Source organism: Scomber japonicus, chromosome 3, assembly GCF_027409825.1.
Source record: "Scomber japonicus isolate fScoJap1 chromosome 3, fScoJap1.pri, whole genome shotgun sequence".
NCBI lineage: Eukaryota > Metazoa > Chordata > Actinopteri > Scombriformes > Scombridae > Scomber > Scomber japonicus.
The window spans coordinates 18,326,218-18,349,660 of NC_070580.1; the positions used below are offsets into that span (position 1 = coordinate 18,326,218).

Genomic DNA, 23,443 nt, shown 5'->3' on the forward strand with positions numbered 1-23,443 from the left:
CCTTGATGAAACATTAAAACTCCAGCTAACTCATTTCTTACATGGGAAGCCATGTGGTTGATTTCCACTTGAAATGGTGTTTTTTTAAATTCTCTTCTCTACACAGAAGTAAAGAAGAGTCGCAGCACTGGTCGGCAGCAGAAGGAAGCTGTTCCAGAAGAGGTTAATCAAAGTGTATTTGCCACGTTTCTGCGAGGTGCAGGTGTCACCTTGAAACAAAGTGGCACATCCAATGAGATTGGTAAATATCATCAATTTGGGGTATAAACACACTAGATGAGTAAATTAAATCAGCGGTTCACCTGCATCTGTGTCTTTTCCCCCTTTAGCTGTCGACCAAGTCGTTTTCCAAAAAAGGATACAGCAACAACTGCAGAAGAGTCCCCGATACCCTGGTGTGAGTATATGCACCATCCCCTGAATTTTTCATTCAGTTAACTTAAATTTAATTGACATTTCATTGCTTAGATTGTACAAGAATTCATCACCGGATTGGAGTCTCATATTGAGGATCCAGAAAGGTTTAGAAATTGCCTCCTCCCATGTGTTCCACGATTGCCTGATGGAGACTCCAGGTAACTGTTATAAAGAAAGGCTACTTCTTGTCATACTTTAATTTGATCAGTTATAAAACACACCAAGCTCATGTCAGGGGTTTGTATAATTAAACAAACTGACAAACTGTGTTGCAGTTGTGTCAGCACATTCCAGGAAAGTCTGCTTCGCATGCTGTTGGGGATTGAGATACTACAGGTAGGGTTGTCTTCATAGATTCTGTCAAACAAAACTTTTCACAAAGGGTGCTTTCTGCTATACAGCATGCATGTGTTTTGTGCTAAACTAAAAAAGTCCACACACATTACATCTGTTATCTCAAATCCTTAATCATCTGCTTTTCTCTTTCTTGTAGACTTCAATCATTAACACCTTGCTTGAGAAACTCCCTGAATTTATGCTTGATGGGTCAGTATTTCATATAAGTTTATTCAACAATTTTTTTACACAAGTTTTTTGATGTCTTATTTTTCTAAAGGTAATCTTTTTCTGTCTCTCATAGTACTGGTGACAGCAGTCTCAGTGTTCCTCGAGTAATAATTAACCAGTTCAAATGGCTAGACAGAGTTGTGGACAGCAAGGTAGTCATTTCTATAATGATGGGTTTTGTTGCACGTGTAGTAGCCACAAACATGACAATGTGTTTTTATTTTTGCTGATCTGTCATATTGACTCTGTAATTACATATTTCTGCTTCGGATCAGGAGTTGGCAGCTAAACTCATGGAGCTGGTGTCTGTGGCGCCGGTGGAGGTTCAGCGTGACATCATCACCAGTCTGCCAGAGATACTGGAGGACTCCCAGCACAATGACATAGCCAGGGAGCTCAAGTATGTGCAGTAAACCCTTGCTACAGATCTGCAGCTACCTAGTTTCAAAGTTGCTGAGTACACCATCATTCACTCTCATCACATCATATTCTCTGTAGCTCTTTACTCCAGGAGAACACTCAGCTGACTGTGCCCATCCTGGACGCCCTCTCTAGTTTGAACCTGAGCTCCTCATTATTGACTGAGGTAGCTCACACATTATTACTCTCATGTTTGATGAAGTATTGAAGATGTTGTGGATGTTACTGTGTTGTCTTACAGCAACTGCCTTGTCTGTTAAGTTTGCAAATCAAGCGTTTAATCAAACTTGCTTACATGGTGCTGAAGCACTAATAATTAAAATGCATCCGTGCTTGCTATCTCAGGTTCGTGGAGCAGTTATGGCCACCTTGGCTGCTGTGCAACTGGAAGACCTTCCTGTGGTGGTCAAATTCATCCTGCACTCTGTCTCAGCCTCTGATGCATATGAGGTCAGAGCTCTGAGTCATGTCGACAGCATTATGCTATTAAAAAACATAACCTATCAGTTGTTTTTTCTGCTTTTGAAGAAGTAGTGTTTTCTTGTTGGCAGGTTGTGCTTAACCTTCGTAAGAAGCTGGAGCTGGAGCAGTGTGTTCTCCCTCCCGTGTTGCAAGCATCCCAAAGCCGTCTGAAGAGCAAAGGAGCAGCAGTGTAAGATGACAGAGATTCTAGTTGTCTCACAACTACACATCAATTCATGTTATAGGGAATCTACATTATTTAGAAGTAGGCCACCAGGTTCTTGATAATGTGATCTAATAAGTCTGGTTTTGTATCAGGTCGGCTTCTACACCAGCAGCTGGCAGCAGCCAGGACAGTATTTCACTGATATTGGATGGCATCAAGTCAGCAGTGCGTTTCCAGAAAACCATATCTGAAGCTTGGCTCAAGGTGGGAAATTGATTTGGTTTTTTTTAGCCTTCTTTCTTTAATTAATCAATAAATGCTTCTACTTTTAAATTGTAGAGAGACCAACATTCTCAGTTTTAGTGTTGCTCAGGGGCGGTTTTTGCTATGGGCAATGTGGGCAACCGCCCAGGGCGCAATCTACTTGGGGGCACACAAGCGCCCCCAAAAAAAAAGAAAAGAAAAAAAAGTCCGTCCTCAAAAAAAGAAAAGCTCACCCTCAAAAAAAAAGTTTTTCTAGTTTTCTAGACTAATACCGCTCATTTCCACATCAAGGGCGCGCCGATGGTCGGTCCGCCCAGGGCACAAAACTAGCCAGGACCGCCTCTGTTGTTGCTGATTATGCTTTTACTTTGTTTCTAATAGGCTATAGAGTCTGTGGATGAGGTGGAGGACCATAAGGTAAGTGTTGTCTCCTGTGTTCAGAGTATCCTCTTGGAAGTGGCTTAGAAAAACTCAAAATTTATACTTGGAGAAAATCTGACATTTGGAGATTAAGAAGATGCAGGAACCCCTTTTCCATAAAATGTGCTCTGCCATATTGCCAGGTTATAGATCTGCTGGTGTTGTTCATCCTCCACTCCACCAATGCCAACCAGAGCCGACGAGGTGCAGAGAGGGTGTTCAAGGTCAAATTGAGGACTGGACAGATCCAAGAGGTGCTGATACAGAAAACCTTCAGGGACTACATTCAGGTGGGTTAAGCCCCTTTTCCACTATATGGTACATTCCACCTACTTTTTTGGTATCACCACTGTTGAGGTTTCAAGCAAACTGAACTGATGATGACATGAAAATACAGAATTCTACTTTTAATATTATCAAAAAAGACAAATATCCTCCCCTTGTCCTAAATAATGTGCAAGTAATTCCTTGGGTTTTTTTTGTTTTTTGATGATGGTCATCACTGCAAACCCCGCCCTAGATTGTTGCGAAGGTTTGCCTCAGTGTAATGGATAAACGAAATCCAGAAAAGTACCTAGTACTAAAAGCGAGTAGAGTCAAGTGGCATATAGTCTGCTGACATACAAGGATAAGAGTTTATAGTATGCTATATAGTTTTGTTGATGTAATCATTCTTTGGTTCTATAGGTCATGCGAGGGTATTTCCCCTCCATCCTGGCTCTGGCTCAGAGTTTGTTGCGCTCCCCTGACCCTTGTGTGGTGCCTTTTGGTGGACACATGTACCGACACGCATTCACTGCGTTTGACTCTTACTGCCAACAGGTGGGCTTGAGATTCATTATTGAATATGCATTAATACAGTGTTTTGAATATAAACGCATCAGTCATTTTCATACCATCCTGCGTGATGTTTTAGGAGGTGGTGGGCTCTCTGGTGACCCATGTGTGCAGTGGTGTGGGTGTGGAGGTGGACATGGCTCTTGAGCTGCTCTCTGGCCTGGTTACAGAAAAACCCTCAGAAATGGCACTGTATGCCGTTTTTGTTAAGGTACGGAGGTGATCACTTAACTCGATCTGTACCAGTGTGTTTGGATTAGTTTTTTAGCTGACCATGATATTTGATTCAGGGAATCTTGGACTACATGGACAACCTCACACCACAGCAGATCCGCAGACTCTTTCACCTTCTGAGCAGACTGGCATTTGGACAGCAGCAGCAGGGATCTCACATCCAGGTGCACTGAGTCTTTATTCAACACTGTTCAGGCCTTGTCATGTAATCCTTCCACTTCTGACCCACCTCTGACCCACCTATGTCATTCATTTCCTCCCCTCAGGATGACATGCACATTGTCATCCGCAAACAGCTCTCCAGCACTGTGCCCAAGTATAAGCGCATTGGCATCATTGGAGCTGTCATGATTGTAGGCAGCATGGGGTCCTTCAGGTAAAGGCTGTTTCTCACAAGTATTAGATAAGCAAGTAATTCTCATGTTTTAGTTTACCTCTCTGTCTCCTCCCAGGCCTAAAGTGAAGGATTCACAGAATGGGTCGTTACCCCAGGAGACATTCAGACAGGTACATATGTTAAAATAATCAGAATAAACAAATGTGTATGTAGTAGAATCATTTTAGTGTGTGATTTTGTTTTAGTAGTTTTTATTTGTACATTGTTTTATACTTTTCTTTCAGTTTAAGATTCCTTTGAGTTTTCAGTTGGGATTTTAATTACAGCTGATGTCTGTAACTTTTGCTACATTCACACTAATGTGAAGGCTGATTTTATTCTCATCGCAGGAGCAAAGGGTATTTCATGAACATTACAAAAAGAATTTCAGAAAGGGTTTCTCTATTTTTGTAATTTGTGTTGTCTAATAAAACATGATATAGTCTTTTTTCAAATTTTCAATGGCGCAGAGTAAGTCAATCAATTAAAAACAATAGGTTTTATAAGAAGGAAAGATGGCTTTTCTTTTCTTTTTTTTTACTATATCATACTCATAATTTCATGTGTCACATTTTGATGATTATATATATATATGGGGATGAGGTAGAATCATTATACCTCACGGTTGTTAGTGAGTAAAGATATAACGTAGACGTGTGTTATCAGCACATATCCATCCTACAGCGTCATCAGATACTAGAGTGCCATTTATTATTCACTAATTGTTAAGCCTGCGCTTTGACTTTGCAAATTTCAAAATGACTCATTATTATTAATTTACCTGGGGAATTAATAAAGTTTGAGGAATAGCTGCAAATTCCTGTTTAGACATACATATGTGTGCATTGCTTGTTGTAGGTCTCGGCTCTGTTGGAACTGGTGCAGTCGAGCAGTGAAAGCTCACCTGAGGCTTCAGCTCTGTACTATGATGAACTGGCAAACCTGATACTGAGCTCTACTCTGGACCCGCAGGTGCAGGTGTGTCTCAAACAAATATTTATTATGCTTCTTATCTAAATAATTCTATTTAATCCACAGATTTATAGCTGGGTAGCTTACAATATGCAACCACTGCATGATTAAGCATTTTGGTCCTGTCGTTTTCCTCATGCCAACAGGAAATGATTGGAAAGAATGTCTTGGATGTCTTCCAAGATGACTTTGTGGTGGATCTTGGACCAGATGTACCAGGGTTAGTGATGGCAGTATTAGAAGTTATATGTTTCAGTATTCTTAGATACTAATTACTATAAATAGTGTCATTTTTCCTGTCTTTTTGTCTCAGTTCATTCCCATTCCCAATCCGTGTGATGTACAACCTGGATGAGGAGGAAAGTCAGGGAGCCATTGCCATCAACCTGATGCCTCTACTGGCCAAAGACGTCCAGAACAAAGGAGAACAGCAGAGTCAAATGAAGAAGGCACAGAAGTCAGTTGCCCCACTCCCACCTCTTATAACTAGGTCATGTTATAAATGAGATTAGACTAGTTTCTCACTGTATTCCATCTCTGCAGGCGAGTGTCACCTCTCTGTCTGTCTCCGTTTTTCCGTCTCCTGAGGCTGTGCGAGGAGAAACGGCACCAGGGAGACCTCGAGGAGATTGATGCCCTACTGGGTGAGGAAGATCAAGTTGCACATTTCTCACAGAAACCTGTTTGTTCTTATTTATGTGGCTGTAAGATCATTTCTCACTGTGTGTTTTGCATTTGATGGATCACAGGTTGCCCTCTGATCCTGACAGACATGGATATAGTAGACAAAATAGAGAGCCTGTCAAAAGCTGAGAAGGAGTTCCTCTGTACCTTGCTCTTTCACACCATCAACTGGTTCAGAGAGGTAACTGTGGCTGTTGGATTTGTATATAAATTTGCATGAAAGTAATCTGTGACTAAAGCTGTGTTTCACTTGTGTATTGTGCTAGGTCATAAACGCCTTCTGTCGACAAAAAGAAACTGAGATGAAGATGAAAGTGATGACTCGTCTGCAGAACATCACCTATCTTCAATCACTGTTGGAGAGGACTCTAGCAGGTGTGTATTCAGTCTACCTCAGTAATAACACCTTGAGGTCTCAAAATCTTCCCATAATGCTCTGTGTCCCTGTTGAGACTTTTAATATGAAATACTTTGTAAAAATGTGTGTTTCAGGAACCCCCGGCTATGTTCCACCTGTCGCTAACTTTGATGGAGAAAGCACAGACGCCATCATACTTAGTTCTGCTGCTCCTGTGAATAAAGCAAAGAAAGGTAACCATACACTGTAGAGGATATTTTATGTTGTTTTGTTTATAAAAACCAAATACTCTGGGTAATTTAAAAAGCACTAATAAAGCTGTCTGACTCACATGTGTTGTTAAGATGGCTCAGGAAAGAAGAGGAAGGCTCCTGGAAAGAATTCCTCAGGTAGCAGCTCTCAACTTGAGGAGGGGACGGAGGCAGATGAAACTCAACAGGTGATATGAACTCGACCTCTCACTTGAATCTGTTTTTTTTTTAATGTTCATTTAACTGAGCTAAAGGTTATTGTGCTTGTTCTGAAGGAGCAGCCAGAGAAGGAGAAGGAGAAGGAGGTCAAGCAGGGGGTCAACCTGGTGTCCTACCGACAGTTTTTCAGGGAGCTGGACATGGAGGTGCTTAGTGTGCTGCAGTGTGGCTTGCTATCCCGCTCACTGCTAGACTCTGAGCTCCACACCAAGGTAAGATAAGGAATCAGGTTAGTTTTTTTCCCAATGCAAGTGCCCATTACCCAATTTTTTGCTATTTTGATTAGAATTTTGAAATCAAACCCTTTCTCTGGTTTACGAAGAACATAACAGCTCAACTATCCTCTGATACTAAAATCACTTTTTTAGCAGCAGGATTCAAATTCATTTGGACTGTGGTAGAATAATGATCATTTATACCAGTGAAGAGTAATAACTAACTGTAATACTGCTACTTTATTGAGGTGCGAGAGGAGGTCCTGCTGGGTCCTGCTGAGCTGGCTTTCCTGCTGGAGGATATGCTTCGCAAAGTCGAGTTCTGTCTTACAGCTACACCTGCCAAGAGAGCTGCTCCTTTCCTCAAGGTACAGAAACAAGCAAATGCATATGGAGTGAGCAAGTGATAAACACAGATCAGAAAAAAACCCAAAACTTCAAATTTTCTGTAAGAATGTGCAACTCTTTGAGAGGTGTGGCATTTGCAAAAAACATTTGACATGATCTATGAGGAAAAAATGTTGCTCTATTGGATTTATGTTGTCATTGATTTAAACTTATAATATAATTTTTTTTTTCTAGATTTTTTAATTAAGGCCCAAGAAATATAAACTATCTGAATTAGTTCTTAGTCACTCATGATAAGACGTAAAAAAGTTCTGAGTGTCAATGATATACAATTACAACTGTATAAAACTCCAGAAATGTAAACTTATATGAGCAGTAAGTGAACTTACTGAAATATTTTGTTGTACAGGGGAGAACCGATAAGAGTGTGGGCTTCTCACACTTACAACAGAGCAGTTCCAAGGATATTGCTTCCTGCTGTGTTCAGCTGTTGCCGGCCCTCTGCTCACACTTGGAGAACTGCCACAACCATTTTCAGGTAGAAAGTCACTAAATATCTGTGGTTGTAAGTGAAAGCAACATCTCTTTCTTTCAGCTATCTTATATAATATATTGGGGTTTTTTCTTCACAGACATTACTGTCTGAGAACAATGGTGTTGTGGATGGACCTGCCACAGATATTCATGAGCACCAGTTAATGTCATCAGCCTACCAGCTGCTCCTACAGGTCCTGAATACCATCTTCAGCTGGTGAGGAAGAGTAACACCACCGACTTCTACATCAGATTTGAAATATTTTAGTTCTATGGGGCATTAGTGGGAGTCTGTCTCTGGCTCCTGCTGAGTTTTGTCCCTGATATGTGTGATATCTATCGGTCAGGTCTGGATTCAGCCAGCCAGGCCAGCGGAGCTTATTGAAGAAGGCTCTGGGAGTTTTGGCTGGACGACTCAAAGAGGGAGGTGCTGAGCTGAACCTGGAGCAGCTTGTAAAGTGAGTAATAAATGTCAAGAAACTTCTATATATAATACATGCTTCTTAGAAATTATTCTTTAGAAAAAACAGTTGCAGAATATATCGCACAATTCTCTAAATGACTAAGTATCAAAAGAAGAGCCCTTTATCAAGTGCAACTGTTACCAATTCTGCATAAGTCATAGAAATAAGACTTTTATTTAATATCCATAGGCACATATGTATGATGATGGAATAACATGTATATACTTTGTTCAGACACAGCTTTAAGTACCTGCTGAACTTCAGCAGCACAATGCCAAGTCTCAGCACAGCGTTGTGTCTCTCTCAGCTTGTATCCACTGTGTCAGAGAGAGGAGGGAACTCTGCTGCCTTCAGGGAACAGACCGGTCAGTCTGACATGTGGCCTCATTTAAATCCACTGGTCTACTATCCAATGAACTGTGCTGACATATGGTTGCTTTTTCTACTTAGCTTCCCTTGCACGACGATTCCTGTGCCAGGAGTGGGTGACAGCTAGTGGGGAGAAGGAGCGAGGGAACAAATTCAATGAACCACTTCAGACTCTCCTACGGTGCGTCTACACAAAACAAATTTATATGAAAAGTCAATGTTAGGTAAATAACATACTTAGGTAGTGTGATGTGTGAAGTAATTCATCAAATTGACAGATTTAAAGGTTTTTATGGAATAACAAGGTTGATCAGGAGCATCACCTGTATAAAAGCTGGGCTCTGTGTTTATGTGTCTATCTGTTATATGGTTGAGTGTGTGGTGTTATTTGCAATGCAAACTGCGTAAGGAAATGACCTATGACTATGTAGTGCATGTATTTTACGGTGGGCAGTGCAAACAACAAACAAGCCACATCTCCAGTGTTGGTGCTCTGTGGATCCACTGAGCTACATAGAATTCATTTTACAGAGATTCTACAGAGGAACCACTTTGTAAATTAATATAGTGAGATTTTTTTCAGCAATACTTACACAGCACAATGAACACAACACATTCATATTAAAATTTGCAGGAATTATTAAAGTCATCCATCCAAATCTCTCAAGTGTTAGCACAGTTTCTTTATTCCACAGTTGCTGGTAAACAGAATATATGACCATAAATCGTATTGCTATAATTACAACACATATCTACATTTTAATTATGAAGTCAATATCTGTGTCTTGCTCACGGCAGCATCTACCTGGAGCATGTTGACGATGTTCTGAAGGCAGTGGAGGAAATAGCTGGAGAAGGAATCCCTGAGCTCCTCAATGCAGCGAAAGATGAGAGCTCTGCATCCTGGCCCACTCTTAACAGGTATGCTCTCTGTCCTCATCCGTAGCTAACTTCAGGCAAAATGGAAAGTTGTTTGTGAGTTAGTGATTATACAAGAGAAGCTTCAGCCAAGCAGATAGATTTATCCATGTGCTCCAACCATCCTGCTTTGGTACTGACAGCAGCACTTGGTTGCATCACCATGTAATTCTAATAATAATAATAATAATAATGATAATGATAATAATAATAGTAATGAACCAGCTACAGCAAAGGTATATTCAGCTATTTGTTATTATTATGTCATTAATTCTTTCATCTTTCTTTTTTTTTTCTTCAGGCAGACATTCCTGGTTTTCTATAAAGTGTTGATGGCAGAACTGGAAAGAGCTGTCCGGAAGATTCCAGCTGGCAAAATGAGTGACAACATGGAGGTCAGCCACTAGGTGTTGCTCTGTACAATGTATTCTCTTGTATGCCAGTTTGTGTATAGCTGCAACTTTTCAACCTACAGAGCAGTATTAAATTGTAATGCTGTCTGTTTCCCTGACGATTGACATGAGTTAGACCATGTAACATGTCCTTTTTCCAGGCTCAGAGTGAGAAGCTTCTGACATGGAACCTGGCTGTCAGAGACTTTCACATCCTGGTCAACCTCGTTAAGGTACATCATCTATCAGCATGATCTTATAGCTGTCTATGTCTAACAAACCATTTTAACCTATTTCCAGCATTCAGCAAATTATTATGTCAGATGTAAAAGGATATTCTGCATGATTACATTTCAAGGGCCGTTTTGTAACCATCATCATTCAGTCTGATCACTTTCATCTCACTTCATATTTTTTTTAAAGATCAAAATAATGTGTCCAAGTGTTTAAATGAAGCTCATCTGCTCACAGATTTCTCCTCTAATCTCTTCACACAGGTGTTTGATTCTAGGCTGGTGCTCAATGTGTGCCTGAAGGTGAGTTCCTGCTGCATGTCAGTGATGATTACACATTGAAGTATATAATACTGCTGTGAATTTGTATTAAAGGATTGTAATGTTGTTATCTTTAGTATGGCCGCCTTTTCCTGGAGTCTTTCCTAAAGTTGGGAATGCCACTACTGGACTACAGTTTCAAAAGGCACAAGGTACAAATGAAATCTTTTCTAAGCTGCTATAAAAGTCATACTGAAGTGGGTGTCATTGGTCAATTGTGTTTGCAGAAGGTTATATAGTTTATTGACCTGAGTGTTTTTAACTCACACAATTACTGTAAACCTTACACACAGTCCTTGTCCTGCTCCTGCATAAATATAAGCAAACATTACGCAACAGGCCACTCCTTACATTCAGTAACACTTACAGTTTACTAATGGTGCTTATATGTGGTGTTATTTAGACATTATAAAATAATAACAGAACAATATGTTATCAAGACACATTGCATTAAAGCACAGTATTCAGAAGTTCCACAGTGTTTACTAAAACTTTCTCATTTGTATTTGAGAAAAATAAGTGTAATCAAGTAGTCTGTGTTGTGTGAAATGACTAAAAACTGTGTGTGATATGATGTCTCTTAGGAGGATGTCCAAAGCCTGCTAAAGACCTTCCAACTCAGCACCCGGCAGCTCCATCACATGTGTGGACATTCAAAGGTAGCTACAGATTATACAGTTTCTATCTCATTTCTATGTGTTTATATTGTATATTGACAATACCTCACAGAAAAATAGCTTCCTAATTGACTTCACATAGTATGTTGTATGTAAATGTTGCTCTTATTTATACTTTTCTAAATGTCATGGTGCTGGGAGAGGCAAGAGGCAGCAATGGGAACTCTTATTTACTCTGAATTATTTTTAAAGATAAAATGTCAGCTTTCTATCAGGTAAAGAGGTCTAGGCAGTTAATATGGTAGTGTTCACATGCTCATTAACTACCTTGTCATAATGTGTTGGCGCTCAGATTCGCCAGGATACAAGCTTGACCAACCACGTTCCAGCGTTGAAGAAGAGTCTGGAGCTGTTTATCTATAGAGTGATGGCCATGCTGACACTCAACAACTGTCAGGAGGCCTTTTGGATGGGTAACCTGAAGAATCGCAACCTGAAGGTATAGTTTTATTGACGTATTATGAATGTGTTTCTGTTTATCTTTGAGCAATGGACTTACAAGAGTGATATATTGTCTGCTGCAGGGTGAAGAGATTCTCTCTCAGAGGTCACAAGAAAGTGAGGAGGAGGAGGAAGAGGAGGGGGAACGTTCATCGGTCCCTCAGGAACAGTCGGAGGAAGAGGTACAGTCCATGTCCAAAATTTCTAAACAGTATTGTAATTACGTCTGGTGCAGGGCTGTGCTGGCTCCCCTCAAATTCCTTACAACTTTTATTGTTGATTGATTTTTGATCACAAATGAGAATATTTGATTTGATTCAGTAATGTTGAGACAGTGTAACCTTTTACACAATCAGTGGTGAATTGAACAAGAATTAGTCGACACAACTTAAAATGAACTCAAAAATATGAAGAGACAAAACAACAACCTGGGAAGAGTTTTGGAGATTTAGGGGTATATCAGAAAATCATAAAACGTACATAATAAATTATACCATATTTGATAAACCCCCTTTTCAAAAACTGAGTAACAGGAAAGTGGCCTAAAAGATTGGCAGTAGTGAGGACAAATTTTTTCTCAAGATATAAGCAGCACACAGGAGCAGTATGTCAGTTATATAAGCCAGCCAAACAGCCACCTGTCTTTGCTGCTAAGTAAGTCAATACTTCACAAGCTCGGTTAACAGGCTGTTGAAACTGTAGAGGGCAGTGGGCTGATAAGATAACTGGTCCTGTAGCAAGCTAATGATTAGTGGTTGACATGGTTAACAGGAAGAGTGTTTGATGTGATGTCTGTTCCAAGATCCTGTTATCTGTAGCTTTGGCATTTTTAAGACTTTCTCTTTAACTCAGCATTGTGCAATCATATTCATAACTTCAATGTACCTTGTGCTTTCCTTCAGGCCCAGGACAGTGACTCTGAGGGAAATAAGAAGGTCAACAGATTGGAAGATGGTGATCAGGATAGTACAGATGACTCTGATTAATGCTTTGTACATAACATAGTGATAACAACATTTTCTCTTGGTTTTAAACTTTTGTATTTGGGTCAGAACCCCATGTGTGGATCACTTTTTGAAGTTTCAAATGTCCGAGGGATTTTAGTGACTTTTTATATTGACACTTTTCAACTGTCCTAAATACAACTTCTCAATGGGAAATGTGCTGGTATTGGATCTATAATAGCAATATATGTATGTATATATATATGTATATGTATAATCACAATTCTTGTATTCTTATGCATATGGCCATACAACATCCAAGCACATTGAGGGATTATTGAGAAGCATTTTATGTACTTGCACAAGTTTCCATTTCTGCTGAAGATAAAACATGCCTAATAATTAGGTGTTTTCACAGTCTGTTGGGTTCTGAAAAAATGTGTTGTATGTTTTAGTTTATGTGTTTGCCAATAAAATAAAGTATTCATTGTTTTTGTTGAGATTATTGCAGTCTGTTTTGTCATTTTTATTTGTGTGTATCATATACATAAATCAATTTTAATGTACCACCACATAAAAAGCCCCCATAAATGATCATTTAGAGATGTAGAGAAGTTTTAGGTTCAGAGAAGTTTGAATAATAACCATTAGTTTGGATACTAAAACAGAATTTTCTCAAAACGGTCAAATACTGGTGATTCCTGGGAAGAGAACACCACAGCATGAAGACCAAACACTGTGACCTTTGTTCCTGGTGAATCCCACAAAGAGGGGATGGCATTGATTAATCTAAGCTTTAAATGAAGGTGAATAATCTCTTTGATACTCTGATGTTCGGGAGATTCATTTGTGAACATGTAGAAACAGGACTTGATGGTTATACACTCCACACAAAAGTTAGGATTGTGAGGAAAGTCTCACTGAGATTGAAAATCCATTTTAAAGAATATAGTAGGTGATAACATGGGGTTACACAAAATAATACAATGTTGTGGTTAGACTGCTAAGAATGAAATTGTAGTGAAAATGAAGATGTGCGATTTTCCTACTGAAAGGAAAATAAACTCTAAAACAGCATTTATATATGTACTATTCCAGGATATTTAAAGTCAACCTTTCCTGTCTTCTTTAACTGAAAACCAAGGATAAACAGACTTATGATGCCATTAGGTGCCACTTTATGCAGGTAGTATGTTGACATTGCATTATTGACTGTGTGGGCTTGTAGGATTTCCAAGTGTAAAATTAAACATGACACTACATCACTTACACAACACTGTGATGATCAAATGCACAGGCTGAAACCGCTGTAGCTGACAATATGGGCTTTTTCAGATAACAATAAACTTGCTCTGATGGCTTAAATGAAAAATGTAAAATCTTATGTTGGATTTGTGTGGGTCAAGCAGTGGAAAGTCATACTCCTCATGGACTTGAACTAATGGCAAAGATAGTTGTGAGAGGACACAATACTCAAAGCAGTAGTCAGCCAACTCAACAGCTGAGAGATGTGCATGAACAGATTTGTTCAGGGAATTCACTCAGTTCGAAATCTGGTCTCACTGTTTTATCCAGCTGGTTTGGCAGATGTGGATGAACATAAATAACTGTTATAAAATAGCCTACCCAAATCTGTGCTCCGTGAGATTCTTTGTTTCTTCTCTCTCTGGTCTGTCTACTCATAAAGTAGACTACCAGATTACTGAGGTCATAATTTGATCCTGTCTTTCGAATTGCCACCAAGATCTAATTGTGACACTGTTGTTAAGTAGTCTCAAATAGATATTTGGCATTTCTGTATTGGAGTTTCTTGTTATTTATTTACGTGCATATACACCAGTGTCAATATACCTGTGATAAATGAACACTGGCCACCTCTAGTAAGTATGCAATTGTCTGCTAATTGGGTAATTAAGGTCTGGACCCAATTCAAGACAGATGCAGAATGACATACAATTAAGTGATATGGGGGTATATGTATCTGTCAGCTTGTGTAGGTGCTTTTCTGCCATTTAGTTGCTAAAAATCTTCCAATTAATACAGCTTTAAATGTTGCATGGCAGGTATCCAAACTGACGTCAACTGACAGCGCAAAGCTTTGAACTCTAAATAGGCCTAAAGCTCTACTGCTTACTCAAACCCTATTCTGCCCTAAATGTTCTCAAAACGTGTATTTTTTGCACATACTGGAATTCATTATCAATATTTTGTTATATTTAGTTTAATATTTTGGATTTCCATAGACTTATCGACTTGACGTCAGCAGGACTCTTTAATGCGGGTGGAACAAAACCACAAATGTTGTACTCATTAGCCCGTAACACCTGCACTGAAACTATGTGACCACACTGACAACCTTTACACTAGCCCTTCACAGCTTTTGAAGAGCATGGCAATGAATGAAGAAATATAAAAATCAGGATGAAAACACAGACAAAAGTCATTGCTTTACGTCGGCACACTCAACCGTCTCCTGGGTTGAACCATCAAACAACGAAACGAGGGTTTTTTTCTGGCAAGAATGTGTACACTGTTGTCACTAACTAAAGCTTACATAAATCAAGACAAGTAAAAGTCATTAGTAATAAGTGTATATGTATAAATGTAATATTTGTAACGGATGTGATTTCTATATACAAGCTAGTCATTTAATAAGTAAATTACCGGCCTCCCCCCTCTGTGTAAACGGGAATGGTTTATCCAGGAAGCGTGTTCTAGTGTTTGGGGAAATACCAACAACAAACTGTCTTTTCTGCCAAGTTGAACGAGTGTTTCCTTTGTCGTTTCAGGTTATTGCGACGGTGAAAACGAAATTAAACACTTCTCTTATATACCAACGGGTTTTGTGTCGTCGTTTGAAACTTTGCTGGACCGCAGTGTCGGTGTTTTTAAGCCAGGAGGAGGACGTTCAGGGTTTGACAGATTTGGCTAATTGCACTGACTGCAGCTGTACCGTTTTGAGAAACCATGTCTGATTTAATCCTGGTACTCCTAATTGTCGTGCTCCTGGTGTGTTTGCTTGTGACAGTGGGGGGCTTCCTGCTGTTCTCGGGGCTCTTGTCTGACGTGGTTATAAAGACTGGGCCACCTCCTGTCAGAAATGTTACCATTGCTTATAAGTTCAAAGAGGGATCATACAAGGATTGCGGTGCAGCCTATACAGAGAGCTGCAGCATTGGGCCAAAGCTGAGCACCATCGGTGTCTTCTACGATGACCCCAAGCAGGTGAGACCCCAGGACTGAGCACACAAAATCTGTGTTTACACTTGACCTCATGACATAACCACAAATCCCAATGTACTTTGTTTCCTGATAAGATATTACAGTTAGTACAGTTAGGTTTTGTTTGACTTAGACAAAGTCTTAAAGGTCACTCAAACATTGATATATTCAAAACTTGCAAGTAAAAGTTGTATGGGTTGGGACAAAATGATTTAAAAAAAATTATGATTCATCTGATCATCCTTTATTTTTAAAGGTTTTTGAGATATTGTTTAAAATGGAAGTGTAATGTACATAAAAAGTCAAGTCAAGCCACATTTGGTTTGTACAGCCCAATATCACAAATCAAAAATTGCCTTGGGGCTTTCCAGTCTGTACTGCAATACAACGTCCTCTGTCCTAAGACCCTCATTTTAAATGAGGAAAAACTTCCTCAAAAGGGATGTAATTCAGTGTAATTCAGCATGCATGGCTCAAGGGGTTAACTGCACAGGCAGCCTTTTAGAGGAACTCAGCCTGAATGATGAAACCAGTCAGCTGTTCAATGCCACGTTGCACTGTTGATATTTTTCCCCATTCTCATCTGTGGCTTCAGGGTGCTTCAGCATCAAAGCTGGCAACCAGACTCTGAACTTAGAAAGACAAACACAGCCTCTTCACATGGACCTGAAGAGAGCTGACAGACTGCTGACAGTAAATATTCACTTTTTGATCAACACTAGTTTAAATGGTTATGTAATTACATTCAGCCGGTCTTAGCATTAGTCACAATCCATATATGAGAGGCAGTGACTGTGCTTTTGTCACCCTGATCCTCAGCCACAACTACACTTTCAATAAATAGATCGTTCTTCAGTTGACATCTGTGGTCATCAACTCCATTAAGTCCACATTCCGCCATTCATCACGAGTTGTGTTTCTAGTCAACAAGAAATGTCTGCTTGTTGGATGGGAATGTTTATTGAGTTCCTGGCTGATACTGGAAGAGTACACACACACACACACACACACACACACAGTTTGATAAAATCTGACCAAGACAAAATATAAACTATTAATAGCTTATTGCATGACTTAGCAACACTAACTACACAACTCTTTTGATTTGAGGCGTTGGCTCATGCTGTATTATTGAGCTGTACTGTGTTAGCTGTACTGACATTTGAGTGCAGAGTTTGTTGTGGTCGGGTGAGTTAAGCTATCTGATAAACAATATGGCAAAATACAGGCGCTTGGCACATCAGCCCAGAGTGCATTGTGACCTAGTCTGTGGTTAAAAAGTAGCACAGACTACGGTGTCGACAGCCTATTTAGTATAGTTGATCATTAATCTTTTGTATTTTATGATGTCTGACACTAAAATACACCAAATAAAATCACTGGGTGTTTGTGTCGGGTTGCAGCATTCAATCATGTAAAAATTCAAACATCCTTTTGTGGAGTGAAAAATATGGCACACTGGCAGTATTATCTGTCTTTCTGCTTACTGCTACCAGTTTCTCTGTACCACTTTGTCCTTTTTTTAAGTCAAGGCTTTTAGTGGAAACCCTGACTATGAGTCACACAAGTGGAAAGTCGCAGCAAGAGGCACATGGAGGAGCTTTTAAAACTTTTCTGCTGGTGTCAGAGATTGCAGAGAGTTTGGATTGTAAGGAGCCATTACAGGATGTTTCAACGTATCCACTGGAGCAAAGATATTCTACTGATACGTTGTCCTGGTTTCTTTCTCTACTTTGACTTAATCTGTAGATGTGTGAACCTCTGACCTCCCTGTGGAGATAAATTATGAATCACAGAAATATGTTAAGTATAAATATATTAAAGAGGAAGTGATATTCAAGTTAATGATACTCATATACATAAAAGCTCCAAACTTTTTCAAAGTTTGACTTTTGTCCAGAACTGGGGACTGTCATAAAAAACGTCTAGTTGAAATTTTTTTCATGTTATGCCAATTTAAAGCAAATAATGGTTGATAATTACATCTAGTAAGCTGTAACCTATTGCCTGGCCTTATCACTAAGGTTGTAAGGGCTGGGTTATTTTGAGGGTTTCCATGTTTGCTTTGTGACATGAGAATTTGTTGACCCTCTTAGTTTACAGAAGCCAAGACTCTGATTACTCACCACCAACCACATACATAAACTAAAACATGGGAAATGCCTGATGACTGAATTTACAGTGAGCTAAAATGGAATTATTTGGTAATAGTGAAACTTGTCTTTATATCTTGTGTCTTATTCATTTACTGCAATGCAGTAAATGAAGAATATGTGTTGTGGGCACACTGTTACTCCTCCCTAAGAAGTTGTAAGAGGTTTGGGAGGTCATCTTTTCTTACTACTTTTGCGTGGTGCAGTGGTTGTTGCTTGCTGTGTTTAGACTTGACCTAATTTCTTAAGGTGGTTCACTAACACTAATGGACACTAGATGGCAGTATTAGCATTGGATTTGACTTTGTGAAGGAGGCAGGAACAACCCTAAAACCACACATTGATCTTCATACTTATTATTATTATTTATTACCATAACATAAGTACTGCCTCTTCAGATTAATTCAGTCAAAAATGTGTTTCATCATATTAAAATAAAATAGGATTTCAAACCTGCTCAAGAGGCTGTGGATCAATTGGTCACAGTAACACTACTCCACTGGTTTTCATTCCTTGTGCTAGATTTAGAGTACAGCCAGTTTTATCACAAAGTTCAATCATTTGCATTCACTTTGGATTCAAATTGTAGTATAGTCCCTTTTTATTGACTACATTGAAAGCCACCAGGGCTCTAAGTCCTAAGGAATGGGATTCAAAACTAACTACACCAAATTATTAAATTCATCACAGAATGTAGAAAGAGCAGGCTTCACTCATGATGACAAAATGTACCCGAAATTAAGCCAGTTAGACAGCTCTGCGGACAGTTTTGGACTGTGTGTGTGATTGTGGTGGACTACAGTCAGTGGTAGAGGTTGGTTGACATCCTCATATCACTCTGCGGAGGCATTTGAAACAACACTTAAATAGCCAATTGGCACAAAATCTAACTGCTCCTCTTAGTGCCTTTTGCTTGAGAGTGTGCATCCATGCATTTATGTTTGCATGTGTGCTTGTAATTGCTTTAACTTACTAGCACGTACTTGCCTGAGGGATAGAACATTTTAGCAGTTTGGCTCACAGGGGTCAGTCATTGTAGTGTTGAGGCAACCAACTGGACACTGAGCCATAGCGTTTGAGGTTATTCTTTAAACACACCTAGTCATTCAAGGCTGAGTTGCCTCAGGGTTGACTTTAGTGCTGCTTTGACACGAGTATTGAACAAATCCCAGACTAAATCCTTGAATTTGTCTGTTGTGCTTTTGTTGAATGGAAAAGAGCAAAGAATCCACAAGCAGGCTGCATGTCGGCAAGGAATCTCCCGAGCAAAATTAATTTAGGAGAGTGGGCAGAAGTGAAAGCTCAGAGACCAGTGGGTGTGTCATGATGCTAAGACAATAAACTGCTAGAGAATGGGAAGCTTAAAGATAAAATTAATTTTATTGTCTAGGTGGAATTAGAAGGTTGTGGAACCTTTGTCCGTCATCTATTCTTCTTGTCCACACTTTTATGACTTAACAGCAAATGCAGTTGCCTTGGATGCTGTGAACATGTTTTGTTTGTATCAAGGCTAAACTAGAGCCAATGTTTGGTTCATCTGTGATCTGCTGAATTCCCACTTTGTTTTAGCCTCTGAAGCAAACCCACTCACGGCTCCTCATGACAAGCAGGAGAAAATGAAATGTCATGTGTAGACGTATATAGGAGTGGCAGTGAGAGATGAGGCAAGGTGCAGAACTCACCGGAAGAGGGGTATAAATTGGTAGGAGTCTGACTCACCTTGAGAGCCTCGCAGTGCTCCAATTCATCAATCGGAATTTCTGATCAGAGCGCTCAGCAGCGCTGCACTCCCAGTCAAATTTATTAGCATTTTACTGCTGTCTGTCGACAGCAACAACATGAAAGGGGGGCTTCTAGCAAGGAGTTGCCACTTTTAAAGGTGGATATAAAATGTGAAATAAATACGCTGATACTCTGAAGTCTGGTCCCACAGGTCTTCAAGTCAATATTATGCAAGATTGTGGACATGCAAGCTTTCCCTACAGTAAAGCATCCTGTTAATATTTATGAACATCTCTACAGTGAATACCGCAAAAGGAGAACACAGATCCAGACAGAATCTTTTAAATTGGGAAATTTTCACTACTTTTATATCCTGGAACTGTTGAGGGAATTTTTTGGGATGCCATTTTCATCCATTGTCACATAGGAAAAAGACGTTAGCCTACAAGCTGACATGTTACGATTAGATATTAAAACAGAATGTTGAAGAATGTCTTTAAATCTTTTGCACTATCAATCTTGTGACACATATTTGCTTCTCACCCTGTGTTATGATGCGTAGGATATTGGATTACACAGCCTAATGTTAATCAGAGCAGTTTACAGAGAGCGAGGAGGTGGAGAGAAAGAGTTTGAATGTTTGTATAGAAGGAAGTAAGCCTATGCAGAGGAGGAGAGGAATTCACTCATATCTTCTATTAGAAAAGATTAGCTCCCCGCTCTGTGACATCTGGCTGGAGGAGTGCCACACTGTGTCCAGCTGGCCAAGAAGTGGTGAACCAACTCCACAACTGTGGCAAAGGGAAAACTGTGTCCTGCCTCCAGCAGGGTGCTTATCCTCGCCAGTAATTATACATGCCAGAACTCCCAGGATGCCATGTGTAATTACCAGTTAAGTCTGAGCACAGCCTAAAGGGACAGAACTGCACTTGGTGAAAGAGAAAGACAAAAAAAAAAGATTTCCACAGGCTCTTGACTCAAGGGGCCAATGGAGCCCATGTCTTATCACTGCAGTGGATTTAGAATCTGACTTGGATACTTGAAGACCTCCCCTTCCGAAGGAGGACATATTTATGTTTTGAATTTTGTAGTTTGAATAAGTTTATTTTATTTCTACAAACAATGACATACTCAAGTGGTATTGTATTAAATCAGTTAGGATGTTGGTTGATTTTGGTTTTCGTGTGGATTGTAAAATGATCCTCATTGGTTTGTTTTAACTGCATTAGTTTGGCTGCTATAGCATCAATTCAACAGCAGTCAGCCCATCACAGCATACCTGTAGTATCCAGTGCAGAGAAACCCTATTAGTTTCAGTTTACCTCCTGGTGACTTTGTCTACGCTGCTTTGTCTGCCTGGAGGTGGAGGTGGGGGTTGTGTGTGGGGGGGGGGGGGGGGGGGGCAGATGGCTTCCAATCAGCTGAGACAGGTTATCGCTCTGACACACTGAGGCGAAAGAGCTCTTGTTGAGAGATTGCTTATCCCATAGTCTTCTTTTCTTCTTGCTCCCCATGTGTCAGGTTCTTTGCTTGTATATGGAAGTACCCTAAGCACCATCTGTCTTGGTGTTCCAGATATAGAAAGAAAATGATACTCCAAACCACTGAACAGAAAGAGAGAGCCTCGCCAGCGAAGGCAGTGATGTGTATTGTTACATTTTGTCCAATGCAACTGGACTGTTTGGTGAAATAGGCTTTTTTTGTCTGTTATCCTCTCTTCACAAACCCGGTGTGTTTTTTATGGATGCTGCATTTGCTGCTTGTCATGCTTCACTGCAGACGTTGATGTGAAGACGACGTGGAGGTCCAGAGAGGGTCCATATTTGCAGACATATTGACTGCAGTGCGGTGAAGGACCCTTGTACAATCACAGCCTCTTAAATCCCTCCATTCTGTGTCGTGGCAATTTACATCTTGCACTTGACTTCAGTGAGGAAGGAGACAACTCTCGATATAGTATTGTCACACTTTCTTCCATGCTCAGAGCACAGCACACTCACACTCGATACAGACATAGACAAGTGAGACCTGAACAGTTGGGAGAATACTTCTTAATCAGTTTCACAACAACCTGTAGGAGTTGTTGTGACTACTCTATGCATTATACCCAAACACACATGGCAGGATCCGCTTCAGAATAAACAGATGTTCTTTGTTTCTCTTTCACACGGTAACAAATTGTTCAGATGCACAGACACTATATCTATGACTGTCACTAAGCAGTTTAACCTTTCACAAGTTCATGTAAGCATTCATAAATATTCATACAATAATTTCCCTCACATCTGGCATAATGGTGAACCCAGTTTGACAGCAGGATCATGAAGGGGAAACGTGATGATTGGCACCACACCGTAATATTTTTAAAAAGTCACGTACACTTTTTACCTTGTGAGTTGCAGACTGCAAGATTACCTTAAAAAAACAAAAAACAAAACAAAACAAAAAAAAACAGAGAAATTAAATGAAAAATATTTTATTCTACTTGAGCAAGCAGTACTGCTATGTTGCCTTTGCATGGTTTATATGATTCATTTTAAGAGGTAATCTGTCCCTAATTTAGCTTTGTTCATTGGTCGCTCTGCAGTAGTGTTATAATGAGTGTGGTGATGGTTCTCGGTCAGGCAGAGTATGGTACGCTCATTATGATCTTGTCTTTAAGCCTCTACTTCAAGCAGAGACTTGGCTGCTTGCCTTGTTCATCCCTGTCCCTAACCTGCTAACACATCAGCAATGACCAGCAATTGTGAACGCACTCAAAACAATGCATCCCAAGTGGTGGTAGCCAGGTGGAAAGAGATACAGGGCAGAGAGCTGGAAAGATGAGGGGAGTAAATCCTCATTATGTGTCTGCTAATAAAGAATTACCTCTGTCAGCCATACCTTTTTATTGTTGGAGAGCCCTCATCCATCAACACTGGCCCTTGTAGCCTCAAGCAAAGAATTGCTTTTGAAATTACTTTTTCCTCCCAACAGGTCCTTGGAGACCTGGCTTAAGGGAATCAAGTAGAGATGGAACGGCACCAATTTTTAGGGCAGGTCGTCTTAGAGTCCCATGGGTCATGCACTCTACGAAAATTGACTGAATATGTCTTTTCTTCGGATTTAATGAGCTTGCTCTTCATAGAGAAAATGGACATTGAACAAACATGAAATCAACAGAGACGTACTACAAAACTTGTAGATAGTGCCAGTGTTTCACAGTTCACCGATAGCTGAATTGGTTTTCCGCTGTGTGGCACAGAAACATAATATGTCAGTGTTGTTACTGAGGTAAAAGCTCCACCGTCTTCCTATTATCTGACACTCAGCTTTTCACCTTGGCCAATCAAAAGCCACAGTCGGCTTTCCTCTGCTACCTGTGAGAAATGGAATTACATGTTGTCTTTCAGAACACCGCTCAGGCTGAGCGGTGTTCTAGGTTACCGCTGCCCATCGTGGACCGCAACTGAGAATTTCTACCTTTAGTGGTGTTAGAACTTCAGACACAAACAAAACAACTGTGGTTAAGACAAGTGTATTGCATTGAGTGGTGTTCCTCTCTTTCCTAATTGCCTGTAGCAATGCGGTGTGTTATGTGTTATCTTGAGGGAAAAGCAACTGAACTTGAGGGAAGCAAGGGGTGTGTTATCTGGAGGGAAGCAGAGATGTGATGCAGTCAGGGCTGCTGTTTGTTCTTGCCACTGTGTGGGATGTGAATGATAGCTAGAGCCCTGAATGATATCATTAGTGAACTACTGGTTTGGCTAACACACTCTAGTTTATCAGAGCAGAAACCATGAGAGATAGCAAGATGGTAAGATACTGAAGTAAGGCCGTGGGAGGACAGTTGTCCCCTTGGTG

General features: G+C 40.1%; 2 protein-coding genes across 2 annotated transcripts in view; both read left to right on the forward strand.

The window, feature by feature from the left end:
• Positions 1 to 117: 117 nt before the first annotated feature.
• fancd2 (FA complementation group D2) lies at positions 118 to 12,657 on the forward strand. Its single transcript, XM_053316092.1, has 42 exons — positions 118 to 241; positions 330 to 397; positions 469 to 575; positions 693 to 753; positions 911 to 963; positions 1,058 to 1,136; positions 1,260 to 1,384; positions 1,483 to 1,570; positions 1,750 to 1,854; positions 1,956 to 2,056; positions 2,185 to 2,296; positions 2,678 to 2,713; positions 2,860 to 3,006; positions 3,404 to 3,538; positions 3,633 to 3,764; positions 3,844 to 3,951; positions 4,054 to 4,163; positions 4,240 to 4,294; positions 5,022 to 5,141; positions 5,282 to 5,355; positions 5,449 to 5,592; positions 5,679 to 5,779; positions 5,885 to 6,000; positions 6,086 to 6,194; positions 6,312 to 6,410; positions 6,522 to 6,616; positions 6,704 to 6,859; positions 7,111 to 7,230; positions 7,620 to 7,748; positions 7,843 to 7,961; positions 8,092 to 8,202; positions 8,443 to 8,573; positions 8,659 to 8,758; positions 9,376 to 9,498; positions 9,797 to 9,890; positions 10,049 to 10,120; positions 10,385 to 10,423; positions 10,519 to 10,593; positions 11,026 to 11,100; positions 11,411 to 11,557; positions 11,643 to 11,741; positions 12,462 to 12,657. Exons 4-42 carry the CDS (start codon positions 727 to 729, stop codon positions 12,543 to 12,545), a joined length of 3,945 nt encoding a protein of 1,314 aa, XP_053172067.1. The 5' UTR covers positions 118 to 241; positions 330 to 397; positions 469 to 575; positions 693 to 726; the 3' UTR covers positions 12,546 to 12,657.
• A 2,602-nt stretch (positions 12,658 to 15,259) lies between these two features.
• The window catches only part of tex264a (testis expressed 264, ER-phagy receptor a), a 70,141-nt gene continuing 61,957 nt past the window's right edge, over positions 15,260 to 23,443 (forward strand). Inside the window, exon 1 of the mRNA XM_053316088.1 lies at positions 15,260 to 15,728. Within this exon, the coding sequence (XP_053172063.1) occupies positions 15,471 to 15,728 (258 nt within the window). The 5' untranslated portion in view covers positions 15,260 to 15,470. The remainder of the gene's footprint in view (positions 15,729 to 23,443) is intronic.

Excerpts from the sequence above, each read along its gene's own strand:
- fancd2 (XM_053316092.1), top strand. The coding sequence starts at position 727 with ATGCTGTTGGGGATTGAGATACTACAG. Across the intron at positions 1,137-1,259 it reads ACAGAGTTGTGGACAGCAAG|GAGTTGGCAGCTAAACTCAT; the intron begins GTAGTCATTTCT and ends GCTTCGGATCAG. Across the intron at positions 2,714-2,859 it reads ATGAGGTGGAGGACCATAAG|GTTATAGATCTGCTGGTGTT; the intron begins GTAAGTGTTGTC and ends CCATATTGCCAG.